General features: G+C 34.6%; 1 protein-coding gene across 5 annotated transcripts in view; it reads left to right on the top strand.

Moving 5' to 3' along the window:
- PUM2 (pumilio RNA binding family member 2) overlaps positions 1 to 19,007 on the top strand; it is a 92,219-nt gene that overhangs the window by 55,256 nt on the left and 17,956 nt on the right. For 3 of the 5 annotated variants that reach the window (XM_024747797.1, XM_024747796.1, XM_024747800.1), the window contains 3 exons: positions 3,264 to 3,407; positions 3,521 to 3,811; positions 7,950 to 8,186. In XM_024747797.1, the coding sequence (XP_024603565.1) occupies positions 3,264 to 3,407; positions 3,521 to 3,811; positions 7,950 to 8,186 (672 nt within the window). The remainder of the gene's footprint in view (positions 1 to 3,263; positions 3,408 to 3,520; positions 3,812 to 7,949; positions 8,187 to 19,007) is intronic. The other 2 variants (XM_024747799.1, XM_024747798.1) reach the window with 1 other exon arrangement.

Below are 19,007 nucleotides of genomic sequence, written 5' to 3'. Positions count from 1 at the left end.
CTATGGGAAGCAGCTTTGTTTAGACATTAAAGGAGACCTAAATAAACAAACCATTGGGCAACTCAGTATTTTAAACATGCCAGTTCTCCCCATATTAACCTGTAGTTTCAGTGCATTTCCAATCAAAAATCCCAATGGGTTCTTTTGGTGGTTCTTTTTGACAGCTGATAACTAAAATTTAATGAAAATGCAGAGTCAAGATTAGCCAAAACATTCTTAAAGAACAAAAGTAAGTAGAAGGACTTGCTCTGTTCTAACTTACAGAGTAAGATTTACTCTAAAGCTGCAGTTGAATTACTGCATGGACAAACAGACCAGTGGAACAAAGTAGAGACCCCAAAAGTGAGATTCCCAAAAGAAATGGCCACCTAATTAATAGCAAAGAAAGCAGCAAAAAGCAGTAGGGAGGAATGAATGACTTGTTTTATAAATAAGATGAAATAAAGAAAATTGATGATTTGGGCAACAAATTGAACCACTGCCTTATCCTGTGTTCAGTACTCAGCTCCATTTGGATTTTAGACGTAAGTGTGGAAAAGTGGAATTTTAAAGCTATTAGAAGATAATATAGGGAAATTTTTTTATGAAAATAAAGGAAATAATAAATGTGAACCCATTACTTCAAAAGTCACCATAAAGAGAATCACAGGTCAGGCTAAGAATGGAAGAAGATATTTGCAATACATTAAAACGGTGAAACTCCTGAATTCAGCATACATAAAGAATTATAAATCAATAAGAAAAGGCAGACCAATAGGAAAATGGGTGAAAGAGACTTGAACAGCTGTTTCCCCAGAGGAAATCCCAGTGTCTAATTAGCATATGAAAAGATGCTCAGCCTCCTTATGGGGAGAGAAAATCAAAACCACAACAGAAAGCTTCTGCCTGTCTTTCAGGTTGGCCAGTTTTTAAAAGTCTGACATTATCAAGTATTACTGAAGTCATGGAGCAATGGGAACTCTAATACCAAGGTGGTAAGCATGTAAATTTGCACAACCACTTTGAAGGCAGCTTGGCATTATTTGCCAAAGTTTGAAAATACACATGCCCTTTGGCCCAGTGTGTCAACTACTAGATATATACCTTAGATTAGAGAAATATGTACACATAACACACCAGCATACATATACAAAAATGTTTATGGCAGTCCTGTTGGCAGTGGCCCCAAACTGGCAACCGTGTAAGTGTAGAATGGATAAATTCATTGTGGTGTTTGTCCAATGAGGTGCTATACAATAATGAAGATGGAAACTAGAAGGTCTCTGTATAACCACATGGATGAATCGTACCTAAAATTTTTTAAATAATTCAAACCAAATGATTGTTTAGAGAGAAGTGTTTATGGGAAGTAGAATGTGTAACTCTAAGGGAAAGAGAAGACTGGTAGAGCAGGGACTTTCAAGAGGTGGGATGCTGGGCAATTTTCTGTTTCTTGGCTTGGATGGTAGTTATACTTTTTTGTGTTGTAGTCATTATGATGTACTGTTTTTTGTACTTTTTATGTTTTATTTCACAATAACAATAAAAATTTTTAAGCACCTAAGTATCATGCTCTGCTAATCAAGTACATTTTCTTGTTAAGAAAAAAATTACTCTCAGCCCCCTTTGTGTAGCTCGCCTCTGGTCCTTTTTTTACAGCAAAACTCCTCAAAAGCATTTCTGTACTTGTTTATGGTTCTTCCATTCTTTACTGAATTCACTACAGTTTGGCTTTTATCCTTACCAGAATGACTTCCATGTTGCTAAGTTCATTGGTCAGGTTCTCAACTCTTAATGGCTTTTAGTAGCATTTGACATTGTTGATCACTCAGTCTTTGTTCAAATTCTTTTTTCTTTGGCCTCCAAGAGACCAAATTGTTTGAATTTTCTTTCTTCTTGACTGGCTATTTCCTCTCAGTCTCTTCCCTTGTTCCTGCTCTCTCCAACCTCTTAATGTAAAGTACCCTCAGGCCATAAGCCCTGCCCTTTTATTTTCTTGGTGATTTTGTCCTTTTTAGCTTATACCATCCTTATGTTGACCACTCCCATATTTATAATTCCAGCCTGAACCGCTCTCCTGAACTCTAGACTTGCACATCCTATGTGACAGTTACAGATGGATATCTAATAATCTTCTCAAATTCATCATGTTCACTCCATGAGGAGAGGGCTTGAAAGCTTTATATTCCCTCCTAGGTTTTGCCTGATGCTTCTCTTCATTTGGCTGTACCTCCTAATTCATATCCATTGTATTAGTAAAATGGTAATTGCGAAGCAGAATTACTGTATTTAATTAAAACAGCCTTTGCATGTGAAAGTTTTGGTCTTAGTGGGAAAAGTAGTGTTTAAATTTAAAAGTATCCAAGGTTGCCAGTGCAGTTTTGCAAGTGGTCCTCAGACTTTTGAGCCTGAGTCTCTGTTACTGTATAAGACAGCCTTTCTCAACCTGCGTTCTGGGAGAGAATAAGCCCTATTGCCTTGAAGTATCCACGGTATATATATATAGTTAACTTCTCTCCCATGCAGCTTGAGTGGTACTTACTATGCACCATCCTTGAGAGAATTGGCAAAATAGTCAGTTTTCTGTTAGAAATAGTCATTTTCTGTTCTGTGGTTCAGATGAGGAGTCCCTACTGAGAAGGTCTATAAAGAGATAAACTTCACTCACCTGTCGTTCTGAATAATGCAAATTGTCACCTGCCTTGTGGTCAAGGCTGTAATAAAACTAATGCCTATGTGATTTTTATTCAGATTGCAGCTTGAGAACCTTTACAAATTGACTGTTAAACCTTATGATTTTGAGTTATCTGTTTATATCATGACTTAATTTTTAAAGGGCTGCTTACAAAGGGAATGCTGGTAATGAGGCATTTGGTTTAGAAATTTACTAAAATTGCATAATAAATCGTACAGCGTTCTCCCTCACTTCCCGTAATCTTTCTATCCATTCTCCTCTCAGGACAACTGACTAAATGGTAATAACCTTCAAGCATCAGCCCTTGATTACCTATGGTTTCAGTATCAAGGAATATATCTCATCATTTTGTTGTCCATAAGCGAGAGGCATCTCTGTTAAAATTTAGGAAAAAAATTTACTTGTGCTTTAGTACATTTTCATATATTTAGTAATACCTTCTCAGCTGTGTTTGCTTTTATATGGTGACTAACGTTTTTATATTAACAGTCTAAATAGCTGTGTTGATAAAAACACAAATGCGGGGGAAAATAAATACATGTTTTCTATAATGTTTTCATTGGTAAACATTTATTTTAATATTATCTAGGCTATCAAGTACTAACTCCAACTGCCTATTATGATCAGACTGGTGCCTTAGTGGTTGGCCCTGGAGCAAGAACTGGCCTTGGAGCTCCAGTTCGATTAATGGCTCCAACACCTGTTTTAATTAGTTCAGCAGCAGCACAAGCTGGTAAGTGTCACTGACATTTTCAGGGATAATATTTTTCTGGTGTTTGAGATGTTTCAAAAATAGAAAATGGTTTTCTGGGTAGTTTTAAGAAGTGTCTGAAATTTAATTTACAGCAGCAGCAGCAGCAGCTGGAGGAACTGCAAATAGTCTCACAGGCAGCACAAATGGTCTCTTCCGGCCACTTGGCACTCAGCCACCACCGCAGCAGCAGCAGCCGCAGCAGCCAAGCACTAATCTGCAGTCGAATTCATTTTACGGGAGCACTTCTTTGACTAATAGCTCCCAGAGCAGTTCTTTATTTTCTCACGGACCTGGCCAACCTGGAAGTACATCTCTTGGCTTTGGAAGCAGTAGCTCTTTGGGTGCTGCTATAGGCTCAGCCCTCAGTGGATTTGGCTCATCAGGTAAGTTTCTTTTTAAGATGAGTGTACTCTGCTAAGTGGACATGAGGTATATGTGTTTGTTTTTAATACTAATATAAGCAGTAATAGCTTGTGGTATAGAAAGGACAGGAATAAGATACTGGTTTATTGGTTTAGTTTTGTAGCTGAAAAACCACCTCCTGTAACATTTAGGAATGCTTAACTCATTTCAAGCAGCCCATGCTTTACTCAAATATAATACATTTTCCCCTAGCTTTAAGAACTATATTACTGTAATTTTTGTTTTAGTAAGGTTTGTTTGGGATAATATGTATTATGCTAATTACTAGCTCTTCCCTTTGCTCTATAATATTAACGTTGGAGGAAGTAAATATTTTTGCCATCTTAAGTTTCTGGTGTTTTAAAATAATTTTTGTGTGCTCATCAGATGATTTATTCTTATTAAATGCTAATGGTTGTTAATTATCTCTATTTGGTATAATATATAAAAATAAAATATGATGTAATGTTCTAAACAGAAACCCCTAAGATAAATATGCCTATCTTTATATTAAACAACTTAGCCTTTATCACTAAAAGTTCATTTAAAAGGACTTTTTTTTCCCATATCCTAGTTTTATATATAATCCTTAAGAAATCCAAATTTTAAATAGCTTCACAAAATAAATAATTTACCCACACAAACTGATTTTGTAACTGAGGAAGAGCTGAAATCAGAAGAGGCCCACACTGACACCCTGTTGACACACATTGTATTATCAGTCTCTGGTGTTTCCAGAGTATTCAGGAAACAGAAAAAACAGCTTACTCTCATTCTCTTGGTACAATTGACAGCCTTTTCTTTATGAGGGGCAGGGCCGTTTATTCACACCTCAAGAGGTTTTTTATTCCTCTCGTGTCCTTGAGTCTTAAAATCTCGTTCTCATCTGTTTTCCCACCACATTAAATTATATTCTTTTCTGGTGTGAAAAATGGCAAAATTAACACATGCCAGTCATTACTAACTGTGCTTGCCAATTTTCTAAGACAGTATCTTCTGAACTTCTTGAACATTCATATTTATAAATATGATGGTCTAGAACAACTATAAACTTTTAGGTGCAGAATGCTTTTTTGTTACAATGAAATACAAAAGGGAAATATATTTGCCTAATACAAAATTACCTAAAGAAATGGGCATGGGAACTTCTGAGGAAAAGTCTAGTGAACATAAAGACTGTTTAGTCGTAATTTTCCTGTTTGATTTTTTTTCATTCCTTTTGGAGCTTAGTCTTTTTATCTCTCGCCCAAGTGCCCCCATAGACTCATTTTTTTTTTCTAACACAATTGACAAGCATTTTCCCCAGATAATCCTAGATTGCTGGAGAAAATCAAAAGAACATATAACTTTATAAAAAAAAAATTTTGTGTGGCAATAACTAGTTTCTATAGATTGTAGACCCTAAATAATCCAGGAAAAATAGAGAAAAGACTTGATAAATCTCATGTTCCCTTTTCTAATAAAATGTCACTGATGGTCTGGTATAGATTTGTAGGAACTCCAAATTCCCATTTGTCTCTTAGTTGTTAAGAGCCTTCCCCCTGCATTCAGGAACTGGTGAGCCATCAACATTTTGTTCTCTACACATGTCCCCTGCAGATGCCTCTTTCCCAAAAACTAATTATCTTCATTCCTCCCTTATTTATGAGCATTGCTTACTCCATTCTGATTTCCAGTTTGGGGTACCTCTGTTTTACCTTGCTTCAGAGGACATTAACAGTTGCCACCGGTAAATACCAATAAATAACCTGTCATCTCCCTCCTCGTGGACATTTCATGAGCGTTCATTCAAGTGCTGCACTTAGGTACTCTCTGAAGTCTACCCATTGCCTTTTTACATTATGGCAATTGCATACCTATATGAAATCTAAAATGTCCTGTGTTTATGTGCTCATGTACACACACAGTAACATGTACACACTCTTTTACCCACATGATGAAATTATTAATGCTTAGTAGTGTTAAATACCCCAGTTTATAACTCAGCTCACCAGGAAGCTTAGCCATTGTAATAAAGTAATTAAATCACCATTTCTATGACCCATTAGAATGTTCTTTTACAACTGAAAGTTTGTAATTTAACATTTTATCCACAGTTGATAAATGATTAGTGACTCCACTGTCTAGCCGCTTAGATATTTTAGGTATACTTTGTTTTATATTTTGTAGTCATACTGTTGTAAATAATTTAGGCATATAGTAAAATTTAAGGAGCCAGCTTGTTAGGTTTAAAGTAAAGCTATTTCTGAATTACTTTTAAATGTTCGGCTTGGCTTTTCCTTTTTAGAGGAAAATAATATCGCATGTGTCAAAACTATGGTTTCTTTGATTATTTGCCAGGGGAATGATAGTGCTGCTGCTCTCATTAGAGAGCTGTTGTCTTTTTCCTTGTCATATAAATTGTTTTCTGAAATAAATAGGAATTTTAAATGTAGCCATGTTTTAGAAAAATCACTTTGACAGTGTCCTTTTAAATTAGCATAGTTAATATAGCCATTGACAATTTTGCCAAAACCATTCTTACAACAGTGTTTATTTTTTGCTATTAAAAATGCATATAGTTACTAGTATTTCCCTGTAATATATCTTAAAAAGTGAGAATTTCAATAAAACATGATCAGTCTTCCAGAAACTGCACTCACTCTGGTTTAAAAGATTGAATACTGTTCATATAATATTTTGCTTAATACAGTAGTGTGAGCCTGGTATTTTTCCTTTATAGAATTTTAAATTTGGTAAAACCAATGTAATTACATTTCCTATCTGTATTAATAAGCTTAACTTGGTCTACCATCATGTGCTCTGCTTAATTTTTCTCTTTAATCTGTACCCTTATGATCTGTTTATAATTGACTTGCTATTAGAAAACCACAACCTAATAGAAACTTTAAAATTCTCGCGAAAAGAATTACCATATTGGTCCGAATATAGAGCTTGTCCTTAAAAAACTTGATAGGTTAAGAAATGTATTATGAAATTATTTTGGATGTAAAAGGCTTCAGTTTAAAAAGGCTTAGAAACAGTAAAAAACATACTTGAAAATATGGGCTCTAAGTGTGACTTATGAATTGGGAGTTTTGGACAACTCTTTTAAACACTTAGTAAAGAATTTGACTATCCAAATATATGTTGATTAACAGCCAGATCTTGTTGCTTTTCTGAGCATGCATAGCTATATGGTAATGTGAACCTACCATTTTTTTATGATTTTATGAAGTACAAAAGAAAAAAACTAGAAGGTTAATAGTTGAATTGGGGATTAAGTGAAAAACAAAAAAAAATTGGTATGTAGTACAATAAGGGATGTGGTATAATTGTATACCATATAAGAAAAGAAAGGCTGATCAGTCTTTACTTGAGTAAGGGGCTCATGAGGCCAGAAATAGAATCTTAGGAATAGAAGATCCTGAGGGGTAAGTGAACACATGTCTTTGGTTGATAACAGTAATGAGAGCTATCAGTTTTCTAAGAGAAAGTTTGATTTTTCCATATGTATTTTGTAATTTAGTTGCTGAAGGATAGGGAGAATGTGTAGTGTGAAAAGTACTGAGGAGTCAGCTGCCATCTATACTTCACAGCTGACTAATATTCGGGCCAATATGGACTTTAAAGGACTATGGTTTGAACACAAGCTGGAAGCCAAATCAAATGTGAATGGTGAGGGAAATGTATTAATATTCTGTTTATCAGTATAATCTTTTCTTGGCATTGGGTTGAAGTCTAAGAACTTGGTTCCAGAGATTAGGATACTACCAAAATTTAACCTTATTGGAATTTAATCTCTAGCATATCCTAAAGCAGACAACTTACAATTTCAGGGTTTATAAATCATACCAGGGTATTAAAGCACAGTAATCATATGTGTCAATGGTAAATATGTGTGAAATAATGAACATATGAGTGACTGCTCTTAAATATTTGGTTATTTTCTTGGGGTGCATTTATACCCTTTTATGATTAATAAGTTAGTATGTATAGTTATCACAGTAATTATCTTCTCTATAATGTTTCTAAAAATAATTATTGTGATCACTTCTGTTATTTCCCAGCAAGAGTTGGGGATAGGTTTTATTCAGTTAACACTGTATGTAATTAGGGTTTTTTTTATTTCTTCTTCAGTTGGCAGTTCTGCAAGTAGTAGTGCCACAAGGAGAGAGTCTCTATCTACTAGCTCTGACTTGTACAAAAGATCTAGTAGCAGCCTAGCACCCATAGGGCAACCATTTTACAATAGTCTGGGATTTTCCTCCTCTCCAAGTCCAATAGGCATGCCTCTGCCAAGCCAAACTCCAGGACATTCACTTACGCCACCGCCATCACTTTCATCACATGGATCCTCATCCAGTTTGCATTTAGGTAAAAAAAAAAAACCAAAACCCTTTTTATTTGTATGTATACATGTGAGTGTGTTTGTGTGTGTGTTTTATAATATGTGTAAAATATTTAATGTTGGATAAAACATGCCAAATTGCTTTTGCTTATAGATACTAGCCTTTTGAAAAAGTTCTACTTTTGTGAAAATTCAAAGTGAGGGTCTAATGTACAGTAAGGTAAAGACCCCTATTGTATCTTATGTTCCTTTTATGAAATACAGTGGTGTGTTTTTTTTCTCGTCTGTGCTTTTGATTTGTGTGTGTTTTAGATCATCTGAAAAGTCAATTATTTATACGTGATAGTGAAAAATTTCACGATCAGATGTTTGTGCACACCATATAAAATGGATAAGTAATAAGAGCCTGCTGAATAAAAAAGTAAAATAAAATTCAAAAGAAAAGTTTGTGCACACCAAAAGCGATCATTAGTCACAAAGTTACTGAATTTAAATAATTTAGTTTAGTATGATGGTTTTTGCTTTGGCCTTTGAATGCCTGGCCATTTTACCACAGGGTATATGAATTGAGTATGTTTGTGAGTTAGAGAATCTTATTATGTATGGGTTTGGTCCATGTAGTTCTCTTACTTTTAAACACATTGTTTAAGAAAAAAAATGTTCTAGGCTTGCTGTACCCTTGAAATCGGAACATTTAGAACTTTGGTTTATATCTGTATATTAAAATCGCCCCCACCCCAAGATTATTTGAATTGGTGGTTACCTTTTTCCCACTCCAGGAATTATTTAGCCATGTAGTTAACAGTATATTTTGAAGGGTTTTTGGATATCAGAGGCTGTGTATGAATCCCTCCCTGTCTCTTCAAAGAAAGTATTTAATTAAAATTAGATTTTGGATTTTTGTAATCCTAGTCATTTCAGCTAAAACTGAGAGATTCTATTGCTGATTCTTATGTGCTTAGGAAGATTTAAATCAGCTTGTGATTTAAAAAGTAATGTTGCTTTTGTAAGCAGATATATTATAAATTAGTGATTATGCTTGACTCCGCCATCCCCATCATAAGGCTATAGTTATTTTTTCCTAAAGCTCAGTAATATAGTGAGTGTCCATGTAACAAAGGAATATTTTACAGTGATGATCATTTAGATTTATGTTATTACAAAGTGGGCTAGATTTCTTTTTTAAAGACTGGTCCTCCACCCCAAATTCTGGGCCTTTGCTCTTTTTGGGGATATTGACTGTGTACAACCAATTAATTTATTTGAGTGGGGTCCTAAGATCTGCTTTGCAGCACTGTTTGTGTAAACTTATCAGTTTTTAGCCTACCACTTTCCTTCATTTATCTTTTCTTAGTCATAGGAGCTACTCAATTCCTGATTTTTATTATTGCTATTCAGACCCATTCCTACAACTCCCATATAAAACATGCCTTTGAGACTTTGAAATTGACACCAAAATTTGGAACAAAGCAAACCTAAAAATAGCCTTTCGTAATAGTTTTGTGTTTTATTTGTTAAGATTATATTTGTCGCGTCCTGTCATTTTTTTCATAGATAAGTTTCAGATCAGATTTCTGTCAACTGTTACTGCTTACGTTGTGCTTTAGTGCCTGTGTAAATGGCATTAATTATTCTACATAGCTTGTTTAGAAATTGGTTTATAAATGACTTTTTAGATGTCTCTAATTAAATAGCAATCTAGATTTTTTTTTTGACTATAAAGAACCCAGGCATATAGATGCTTCTAGAAGGAATTCTAGTCTGTTATGAGAAGTAATCATCGTGTGGGCCAGCAGTTCTACATTGTAGCCTGATACTTTTGTACCCATAGTTTAAGCTAAACTCCTTAGTTTAGCTTCACCTTGAAATCTAGTATTTCTAAATCTAGTATTTATTTAATCTAGTATTTAAACACACCTCTGATAGAAATTGTCTGTAGATTTTCTTTTGTGATTCCTCAGTTTCTTTTAGCTTTAGTCATATTATGACTAGCAACCTGTTTGTTAACAAGGAATAGACCTTGCCAAGTTGAAAATAATTAAGTAGATTTCATAAATTTGCTCTTTGTATAGTGTTCATGGAAATAATCTATCTTTTGTTTTCATGTCATTGAATCACGATGCAAGACTTACATGCTCTCTGGTCTAAAAAATATATATTTTAAATTGTATATCCCCGAAGTGGATTTCTTCATGAATCAAGTTATCAAGGCTGCTGATTGATAAAATACCTATGAAAATGAATTTGCATAGCCATTTAAAAAATAATCTTACTCTGCTCACATATTAAGAATATAATATCATAAAATAGGGATAAATTCTCAGTTTCATTAGAATTGGTTGTAATTAATTAGTTCCAGCTGATTTTCTTATGAGATTTTTAAGACATATAGCCATTGTAGTTATTGGTAGGCCTGGATATCGATATTCTTAAAATATTGGATGAAACAGGTAACTTTCTTTAACAAAGATGTTTCATTTTTTAAAAAATAGTTGTCATTTGATCAACATAAGTATTTTTAGCAGGATGACCAGTAGTCACTTTGTGATTGAAGAACAAGTATTTCAACTGATGAATTTTGGTTGTTCATTTTTTTATAACCTAAAATATTTTTGTTAAGATTTGCAACCTTGTTGCTTTTTAAATATATTGAAGTCAGAAACATGAGAAGTAATTTTATCTTCCATATTCTAGTATGAAATTTCTAAGAGATAGAGATTCCTTTTTTAAAAACAATTATAGCCACAAAATCATTATCACGCCTTTTAAAATTTATAAATTCTCATTACTCTAATTGACTTAAATGTCTTTTTACAGTTGTTGTGTTTCCATCAGGGTCCAAATAAGGTCCGTCATTTGTTTGATGTCTTTTAATATGGAACCATTTCCCCATCCTCTTTTTTTTTTCCTTCACATTTATTTGTTGAAGAAACTTTGTCCTGTTGAATATCCCACATTCTGGACCTCAATGGTTTCTTCTCCATGGTGGTATTTAACATGTTCTTCTATTCTCTGAATTTCCTGTAAAGTGGAATTTAGGGGTTTGATCTGGTTGGTTTGCTTTGCTATTTGGTTCTGTATTTCTGCTGCACCGTATCAGGAGACACGTCTGGTTATTTCCTTTGTGAGGTTGTCTGCCAGATCCACCTAATGGCTTAGCAGCCTTTGATCATCACCTAAGTATTTCTTCAGAGGTTGCAAAATGATGATGCTCTGACATTCGTTTTACATTTGTTAGCTGGAATTTTTCTATGGAAAAGAACTTTCATCAGTTGTGAGGTTACCCTAAAATATATAGTTCATATAGGAGTCAGGATAATGCTTGATTTCTTTTCCTTTATTTTCTGACCTTGGGAAATGAGAATTGAGAATGAGTTGATGCCCTAGCAACTTCTAAAGGTGACTTGCAGGGTTTTTTTGTTTTTGTGTTTAAGTCATCATTGTTCCCTATAGTGTAAATTGATGGATTTTAGGATAGTTGTTGTTTCAGTCCATTGCAGACTGGGAGATAACACTTTTTATACCTTTTCTTGATGCTAAAATATTACTGTGTTTGGCCATTTGGAGTCCCTTCAGATTGGATCCCACGTTGACTACAACTTGTTAAAAGCAGCGCTTAAAATACTGATCAGAGAAACAAGTGGAAAAGAACAAGGAAGGAGAACAACTTTAAGATTAGTGGTTTTTATCTTGAAATGCAAAGAACTATGTCAAATTCTGGGCTTCAAGTTCAGCCTTGAATATTAAGTGAATTATTTTCTCATGTTATACTGATGTATAGAGTTGGGGGAAAAAATCTTCTACCCCTAGTTGTTTTTTTTAACTCTTTATGATAGAAGTCAGTCTCTTATTTTGAGATACGTTACTCCCAGTAAAAGAAGATTAAATATTTCAAGTATTATTTAATTCATCTACCTGGAGCTAGCTAACTAGTTCTTTCCTTCCTTGTTTCCTTTCTTTTTCTTCTTTGGTTAAACGTTTAAAATATGTTAGTGATTTCTTATTTACTCTAATCTTTATGCTCATAATAGATTGATATGGAACTTCTTGGGTATAAAGTAGCATTTTGTGTTTTTATTTGACTTAGGGTTTGACAAACTAATGGCTTCTTCCCTTGTACCTCTTCATTTTTGAACTGGCTTGTTTTTTCTTAAGAAAAGGGTGATAAAAAGTCTAATTCCAGCTTTGAATTCAGTGAAGTTAGTTAATTCAAAGGTGGCTGTCAGTTTTGAAGACTCCTTAATGTCATGTATTCAGTAGTCACATAGTGCTTTAACTTGCAGTAGATTAAAAAACTTTATAACCTATCTTCTCTCCTAATCACAGAAAATTTTATATGAAACATAGACATGGTACTATTAACTGTTAGAGTCATTTTCCCTGTTCAGTAGTAGTTAATGTGTTGAAATTGCTGACCTTTGGCAGATTTGGTCATCCGCTTCTCTTAGAATGAGATGTTTGAGAATTAAAACAAGTATGGCCAAATTGGTTGTAAGGCTGTGTGCGGTTTTTCTGAGTTTCATATATGGTTCTTAAAGCAGAAAACAATATAAATTATTTTGAAGTTTTCATTGAAAGTATTATTATCCTTTAAGTAGCAAGTTCCCTGTAACTGAATAGCATTTGATAGTTTTGTAAAGCACTTTCATATTCATTATTTCATTTCATCCTAATTGTTAACATAAACTGGCTGAGTGATCTGCCCATTAAAGATGAGACAGTTATAGGTCATATGAGCCCAAGAGACTTGCCCAAACCAGTAAATGGCAGAACTGAAGCTAGAACACTGTTCTGACTCCTGATACTATCTTTTCTTTTTCTGTTCTGCTATTCTATAATGAATTGAACAATTTTACAAAGTATATCAATAACAATATTCTACTCAGCCTCTCAAATTTAACCTCACAATGGTGTAGGTTATGTGTTTTTAAAATGTGTATATAAGATTACTAGACTTCTAGATCCCTTTCTCAGTTATTCTTGAGATTTATAGAAAAGCTCTTATCTACTGTATGAAATAAGAATATGTGTTACTCATAAGGCAGGCCACTCAGGGACTGAATATATGTTGGACAACAGGACTGAATAGATAGGACAACATGCTCAGCTCTCAACAGAATATTATTTACAGGTTCTCATGGTGTAAATGAAATCACTGCTTCAACCCATTGGTGCATCGAAAAGTCATTTATTTGTTGAAAAGTATGAAATATGTTGTGGAAAAGTTCTAAAATTATTACTTGTGTGGAAGAATTTATTTTATGTTTCATTTCTGTGTACAAATTCATTAGTCTTAGTTCTGGTTTGGGGTCACAATGATTAATTTTTGCTCTTATTTTTACCCATTATCCTCTAATAATGTTATCTATGACTTTGTGCTTCTAATGACTGAGAATGTTTTCACCAGCTAATTCAGTTAAGGTATAATCTCAGATTTGAGACTAAAAAATACTTGATGATTCGATTCAGTGGTTTACCATATCAGAATCACTTGTAGTGCTTGTTTAAAATACCTAGAATGAGGAGGTGAACGATTTGGAAATGTGTGGCAACAGTTTTCGCTTGTCATCATGATTGTGGGGGTTCTGTGGACATTAAATACCCAGCAGCCAGATGCTAAACTTTTCATTTAAAAAGGATTATCCCACTGAAATTTCCAGTAGCACTCAGGTGAAGAGAGACACCTTGGGACAATTCATAGTTTATAGAAGGCGTTACTCCAGTTCACACTTCTTTGTAACTCATAATTCCTGGATCTCTAGTGTGTTATATGAGCCTTTGATCTTGTCCCCCATCATCTCCCTAATGGATTTCTTTCTTCCTGCCTTGTTTCTTTCTATTGACCTGAAGTCTGCTTGTGCCATTGCATATTTTAAATTTTTGAAAAGCTTATGGGATGAGAGAAAATAGAAAAGTCTGGTCTCTTACTGAATATGTTTTTAAATATTTTTTTCCTTGATATGTATTTTGCAAATTGGAGCCATTTATTTAATGTTGTTGACTATAATTCTGTATATCATTATTTACTATCATTTGGTTGTTTTACATTTTATTCACTGGCTCTACCTTTCCTTCATATTTGCATTTCAGCTCCTCCCTCAATTGTTTCTCTACCTTTCCTTCTTACTGATATCAAATAAGTCTTCATGTGCCTTAAAAACAATCAAGAATTCACCAAGAACGTACATCATTGCACTATTTATACACTAAATAATGTGCATTAAGTAAACATAGGATCAAAAAACTTAAAATATAGGCAGATGTGCTTCATGAGAGATCTGCAGCTTTAGCCAAATAACCTTTAAAAATGAATGCAGCATGGGTCTCATGGGGTAATACTGAAAATTGACTTATGTTTAGAATATTTTTACATGAGACTGTTTCCTTAACCAGGAATAGGTCCATTGGAGGAAGGGCAAAATCTTTACACTGTAAACCGTAAAAGCACTGACTGAAGTTAAAGAAGACAAATAAATGAAAGGACATGTCATGTTTGTGGCTTGAAAGACTCAGTATTATAAAGATACCAAGTGTCTTCTAATTGATGTATAGATTTAGCACAATCTCAGTAAGAATTTTTCAGGCTTTTTTTAAAGAAATTGATAAGCTGATTTATTTAATATGAATGGAAAAACAGAGCCAAGAGTAGTCAAGACAGTCTTGAAGAACAAATTTAGAATTTAATAACTTGGCCAGATATCAAACTTATTAAAACTGCAGTGGTAGTTTTACTAAACTTGTGGTATTGGCACAAGGGTTAGAGAAATAGATTGGTGGAATAGGGGATCCAGAAATAGACCTGCTCGTTTAGTTACCTGATTTGTGGCCACTGGTGCCACTCTGGTGTATTTAGGAAGGGTGGTCTTTTCAGTAAGTTGAACTGGAGCAATTGAATATCCAGATGGGGAGAAATTAACTTTGACTCCTCTTTCACACCACACACACACACACACAGCTTCATTCTCAAAGCAATCAAGGAACTTGCTTGTAGTCATGAAGTTAGTAAGGAACAAAAATTTTGAGTCCAGGTCTACCTGGTTCATTCCAAGGTGTCACACTGCTTCTCAAAGAATGCTTTTATTTCTGTCTACTATCGCTCTAAATAAATAAAGGATCTTTTCCTATTCCCTAAGTTTAGAATTTTTGTGAACTTTTTATAAAATTGTGGTAAAATATAATTTAGCCTATTGTGAGTTGGTGGGGAAAGTGAGTTTGAATGTCAGTATATTGGCATTTTTCACTTGCCTGCAATTGACTTTTTTTGTTTGTTTGTTTTTTTGGCTCCTTTGGGTCTTCATTGTTTCACGTGGGCTTTCTCTGGTTGTGGCGAGCGGGGGCTTCTCTTCCTTGTGGTGCGCGGGCTTCTCACTGTGGTGGCTTCACCTGTTGTGGAGCACGGGCTCTAGGCGCATGGGCTTCAGTAGTTGTAGCACACAGGCTCAGCAGTTGTGGCTCGCACGCTCTAGAGTGCAGGCCCAGTAGTTGTGGCACACGGGCTTAGCTGCTCCGTGGCATGTGGGATCTTCCTGGCCCAGGGCTTGAACCCGTGTCCCCTGCGTTGATTCTTAATCACTGCACCACCAGGGAAGTCCCCCTGCAATTGACTTTTAATCTAAATTAAATACTTTTTACTTTAAGGATCTCATAATATTTTATTGCTAATTTTTAAATTAAAACTGATCAGATAAGGGTCTTTACATGATATTCTAAATAGGATAGTAATAAGCTTAATTTATACTGAAACTAATCCCTATTTTATGTTTATCTTTTATGTGTAGTTTTATTGGCCCCCATTTAAGAATTCTGGGGTCTCATGAAAATTTTTATTTAATTAATTTATTTTGCTTAATTAATTCACTTAATTTATTCAGCCAATGTCAGATCCTATATGCCAGACTGTGCTTGACTTGAGAGACACTTGAAGAAAACATTCTGCCCACCATCATCAAGTTTGATTTTTTTGTGGTGAATACAGATGAGTAAACCAGTAATTACAGTATAATGATTGTAATGCTATTGCCTTATTGCACTTTATTGAACACAGTGATTCTCTCCATTAGAATTATTATCTTTCCTTTCTGGTCTTTTTGTACCAAATTAACCACAGGCTAGATTATATTAGAGTTGTTTCTGGGTTTTTTCTCCCTACTAGATTAGAAACAAGAAAGCTGAAACCATTCTCCACAGCTTTAACAGTACAGTTGACCCTTGAACAACACAGGTTTGAATGGCCCAGGTCCACTTATACATGGATTGTTTTCCCCCCAAAAAATGGGGAAAACTGGGAAATTTTTTTGGAGATTTGCAACAACTTGAAAAAAATCGCAGACTGCATAGAAATATCAAAAAAAATTAAAAGTTAGGTATTTCATGAATGCATATAATTATATATATAGCATATAACGTGTTAATAGACTGTATGTTACTGGTAAGGCTTCTGGTCAACAGTAGGCTGGCTACTACTAGTTAAGTTTGGGGGAGTCACAACTTATACATATACTTTGGTGGGGTGGGAGTCGATGCTCCTAACCTCCGTGTTGTTCAAGGGTCAACTGTATTCAGATCTCAACAAAATGGTTGGAGTAATTTGAGTGGCTTTGTTTCTTTCTGTTTTATCGATGAGTTTATTTTTGGACACTGGCTACTTGTTTAAAAAAATTATTTCACATCCTATATAGATTTCTACATTAAAGCATTGTTTAACTGGTAGTGTGTTCTCTGATCAGTGTGTTAAGATCATACTCTGTAGAGTACTGCACTTTGAGAAGTTTTATGACGGTTGTGAGTTTTTATTTTTGCCTGTGTGTGTTGTTCTTTGGTTTGGGGTAGGGGTAGGTTTTTAGAGTGTCCTCATGTTCAGTAATCACAGAAGTAGTTTAGTTTTCAATAAAGATGTAAGATTCAGACAGTTCTTGAAATCATACAAGCCTTTTTTGACGGAAATTGGCAAGGTGAGTAGAGGTAGAAGTGAGATATAATACTAGTCTGAACTTACATAGTTCATATGTTAAAAACTCAGTCTGTTTAAATGATCTTTGATGAATGAGGGAAGATTATTAATATTAAGTATCTTCTGTGAAGATGGCCTCTCTCTTACCTTTATATTTTTAAAAAGTTGAAGCACTAGATGCTAAAAGGTAGATTAATTACTTAGTTGCTTTTAGAAAAGAATTACAAGCAATAGAAATGGAAACAACAGATTTTTATTTTGGTTTGTAGTTTGCACCTGATATTGTTTGCTTACATATGGTCATAAAATGTACAAATTTAAGATAGCACACTTGACATATTTATGCTTTTTGCTTTTTATATTAGTCTTTTAAGATGATGTGGAAGATTATACTTTTAACTAGAATTATGTAGGTTTTTTAATTCATTGAAGCCTTGGTTTTTCCCGAGTAAAAATTTTGTGTCTTTATATGGCAAATATATAGTTAAAATTTTATAGTTAAAAAATTTACATGTTTTACTCTCCCATGTAACCTCAAGAATATCCCAGATTTAAGTATGGTATATGGCATTAAATGTTCTTCATGAGGTGTAGCAGAGTATAACCGAAAGGGAATTATTCAGATATAATAGTTAAAAAAAAAGCTTAGTCTAGTTATTAGCTATGCATCCTTGAATAAGGATTTATTAAGGATTTAGCTTCTCTAAGCCTATTGTGTCACAAGTAAAATGGAGATTATATCCTTGTCTCAGAGTGTTGTTAAGATAGCATTATATATTAGTGTTCTAAGGCTGCTGTTACAAATTACAACTAAGTGGCTTAAAACAGATTTATTGTCTCACAGTTCTGAAGGTTAGAAGTCAAATTAAGGTGTCAACAGGGCCATACTCCCCTTGAAGGCTGTAAGCACAATCCTTCCTTGCCTCTTTCTGGCTTCTGATGGTTGCTGATAACACTTAACGTTCTTTGGCTTGTAGACATAGCACGCCAGTCTCCGCCTCCATCATTACCTGGCATTCTCCTTATGTGTCTGTCCTAATTTTCCTTCTCTTATAAGGACACCAGTCATTGGATAAGAGCCCAACCTACTCCAGCATGACACCTCATTTTAACTTGATTACATTTGCAAAGATCCTATTTCCAAATAAAGTCAAATCCACAAGTACCAGGAGTTAAGACTTGAACATATCTTTTGGGGAAGCCCAGTTCAGCCCAGTACCATGTAAACTCTGGTCCCCCCAAATTCACGTTCCGCCCACATGCAAAATACATTCACCCCATTCCAGCATCCCCAGGAGTCTTGAACCATTCCAAAAATCCCAAATCTTATTTTCTAAATCAGGTGAGATTCTGAATGTGGTCTACCCTGCGGCAAAATTCCTCTCCATCTTTGGGTCTATGAAACCTAGGAAACAAGTTATCTGCCTCCAAAATACAGTCATGGGACAGGCATAGGTTAGACAGTCCCATTTGCAAAAGGCAGAAATTGGAAGGAGGAAAGGAGTTACATGGCTGTTATGGTCTACTCTGAATGTTCCATATATTTCTTTTGAAAAGTAATCAGAGAAAAAAAATAGCGAACTGAAAGTACTAAGTGTATGGGCTCTGGGTTAGAACTAACTGAAGGTAATAGCTTAAAGTGGAATAGGTCATCCTCATTTTAGACTTTTTCCAACTATGCATTCTTTATCATTTATTCTTTGCCCACTCCAACTAACTAGTCATCTTTCATTATCATCTTATCATTCTTGAGCTTTCCAGAGCCTCGCCTTCTGAAAGGGACTCTGCCTAGTAGCCTATATGTAGTTGTACCCTTTTCGGGACCCTGAATCTACTTGGATTACCATTTTTATTTGAAATTAGTAGTTGAAAACTTGCTCTAAAATGAAACCTTAAT

This window comes from Neophocaena asiaeorientalis, unplaced genomic scaffold (assembly GCF_003031525.2).
Source record: "Neophocaena asiaeorientalis asiaeorientalis breed wild unplaced genomic scaffold, Neophocaena_asiaeorientalis_V1.1 scaffold84, whole genome shotgun sequence".
NCBI lineage: Eukaryota > Metazoa > Chordata > Mammalia > Artiodactyla > Phocoenidae > Neophocaena > Neophocaena asiaeorientalis.
Note: the sequence above shows the minus strand (reverse complement) of the source record. Positions and strands in the feature narration are given on the sequence as shown.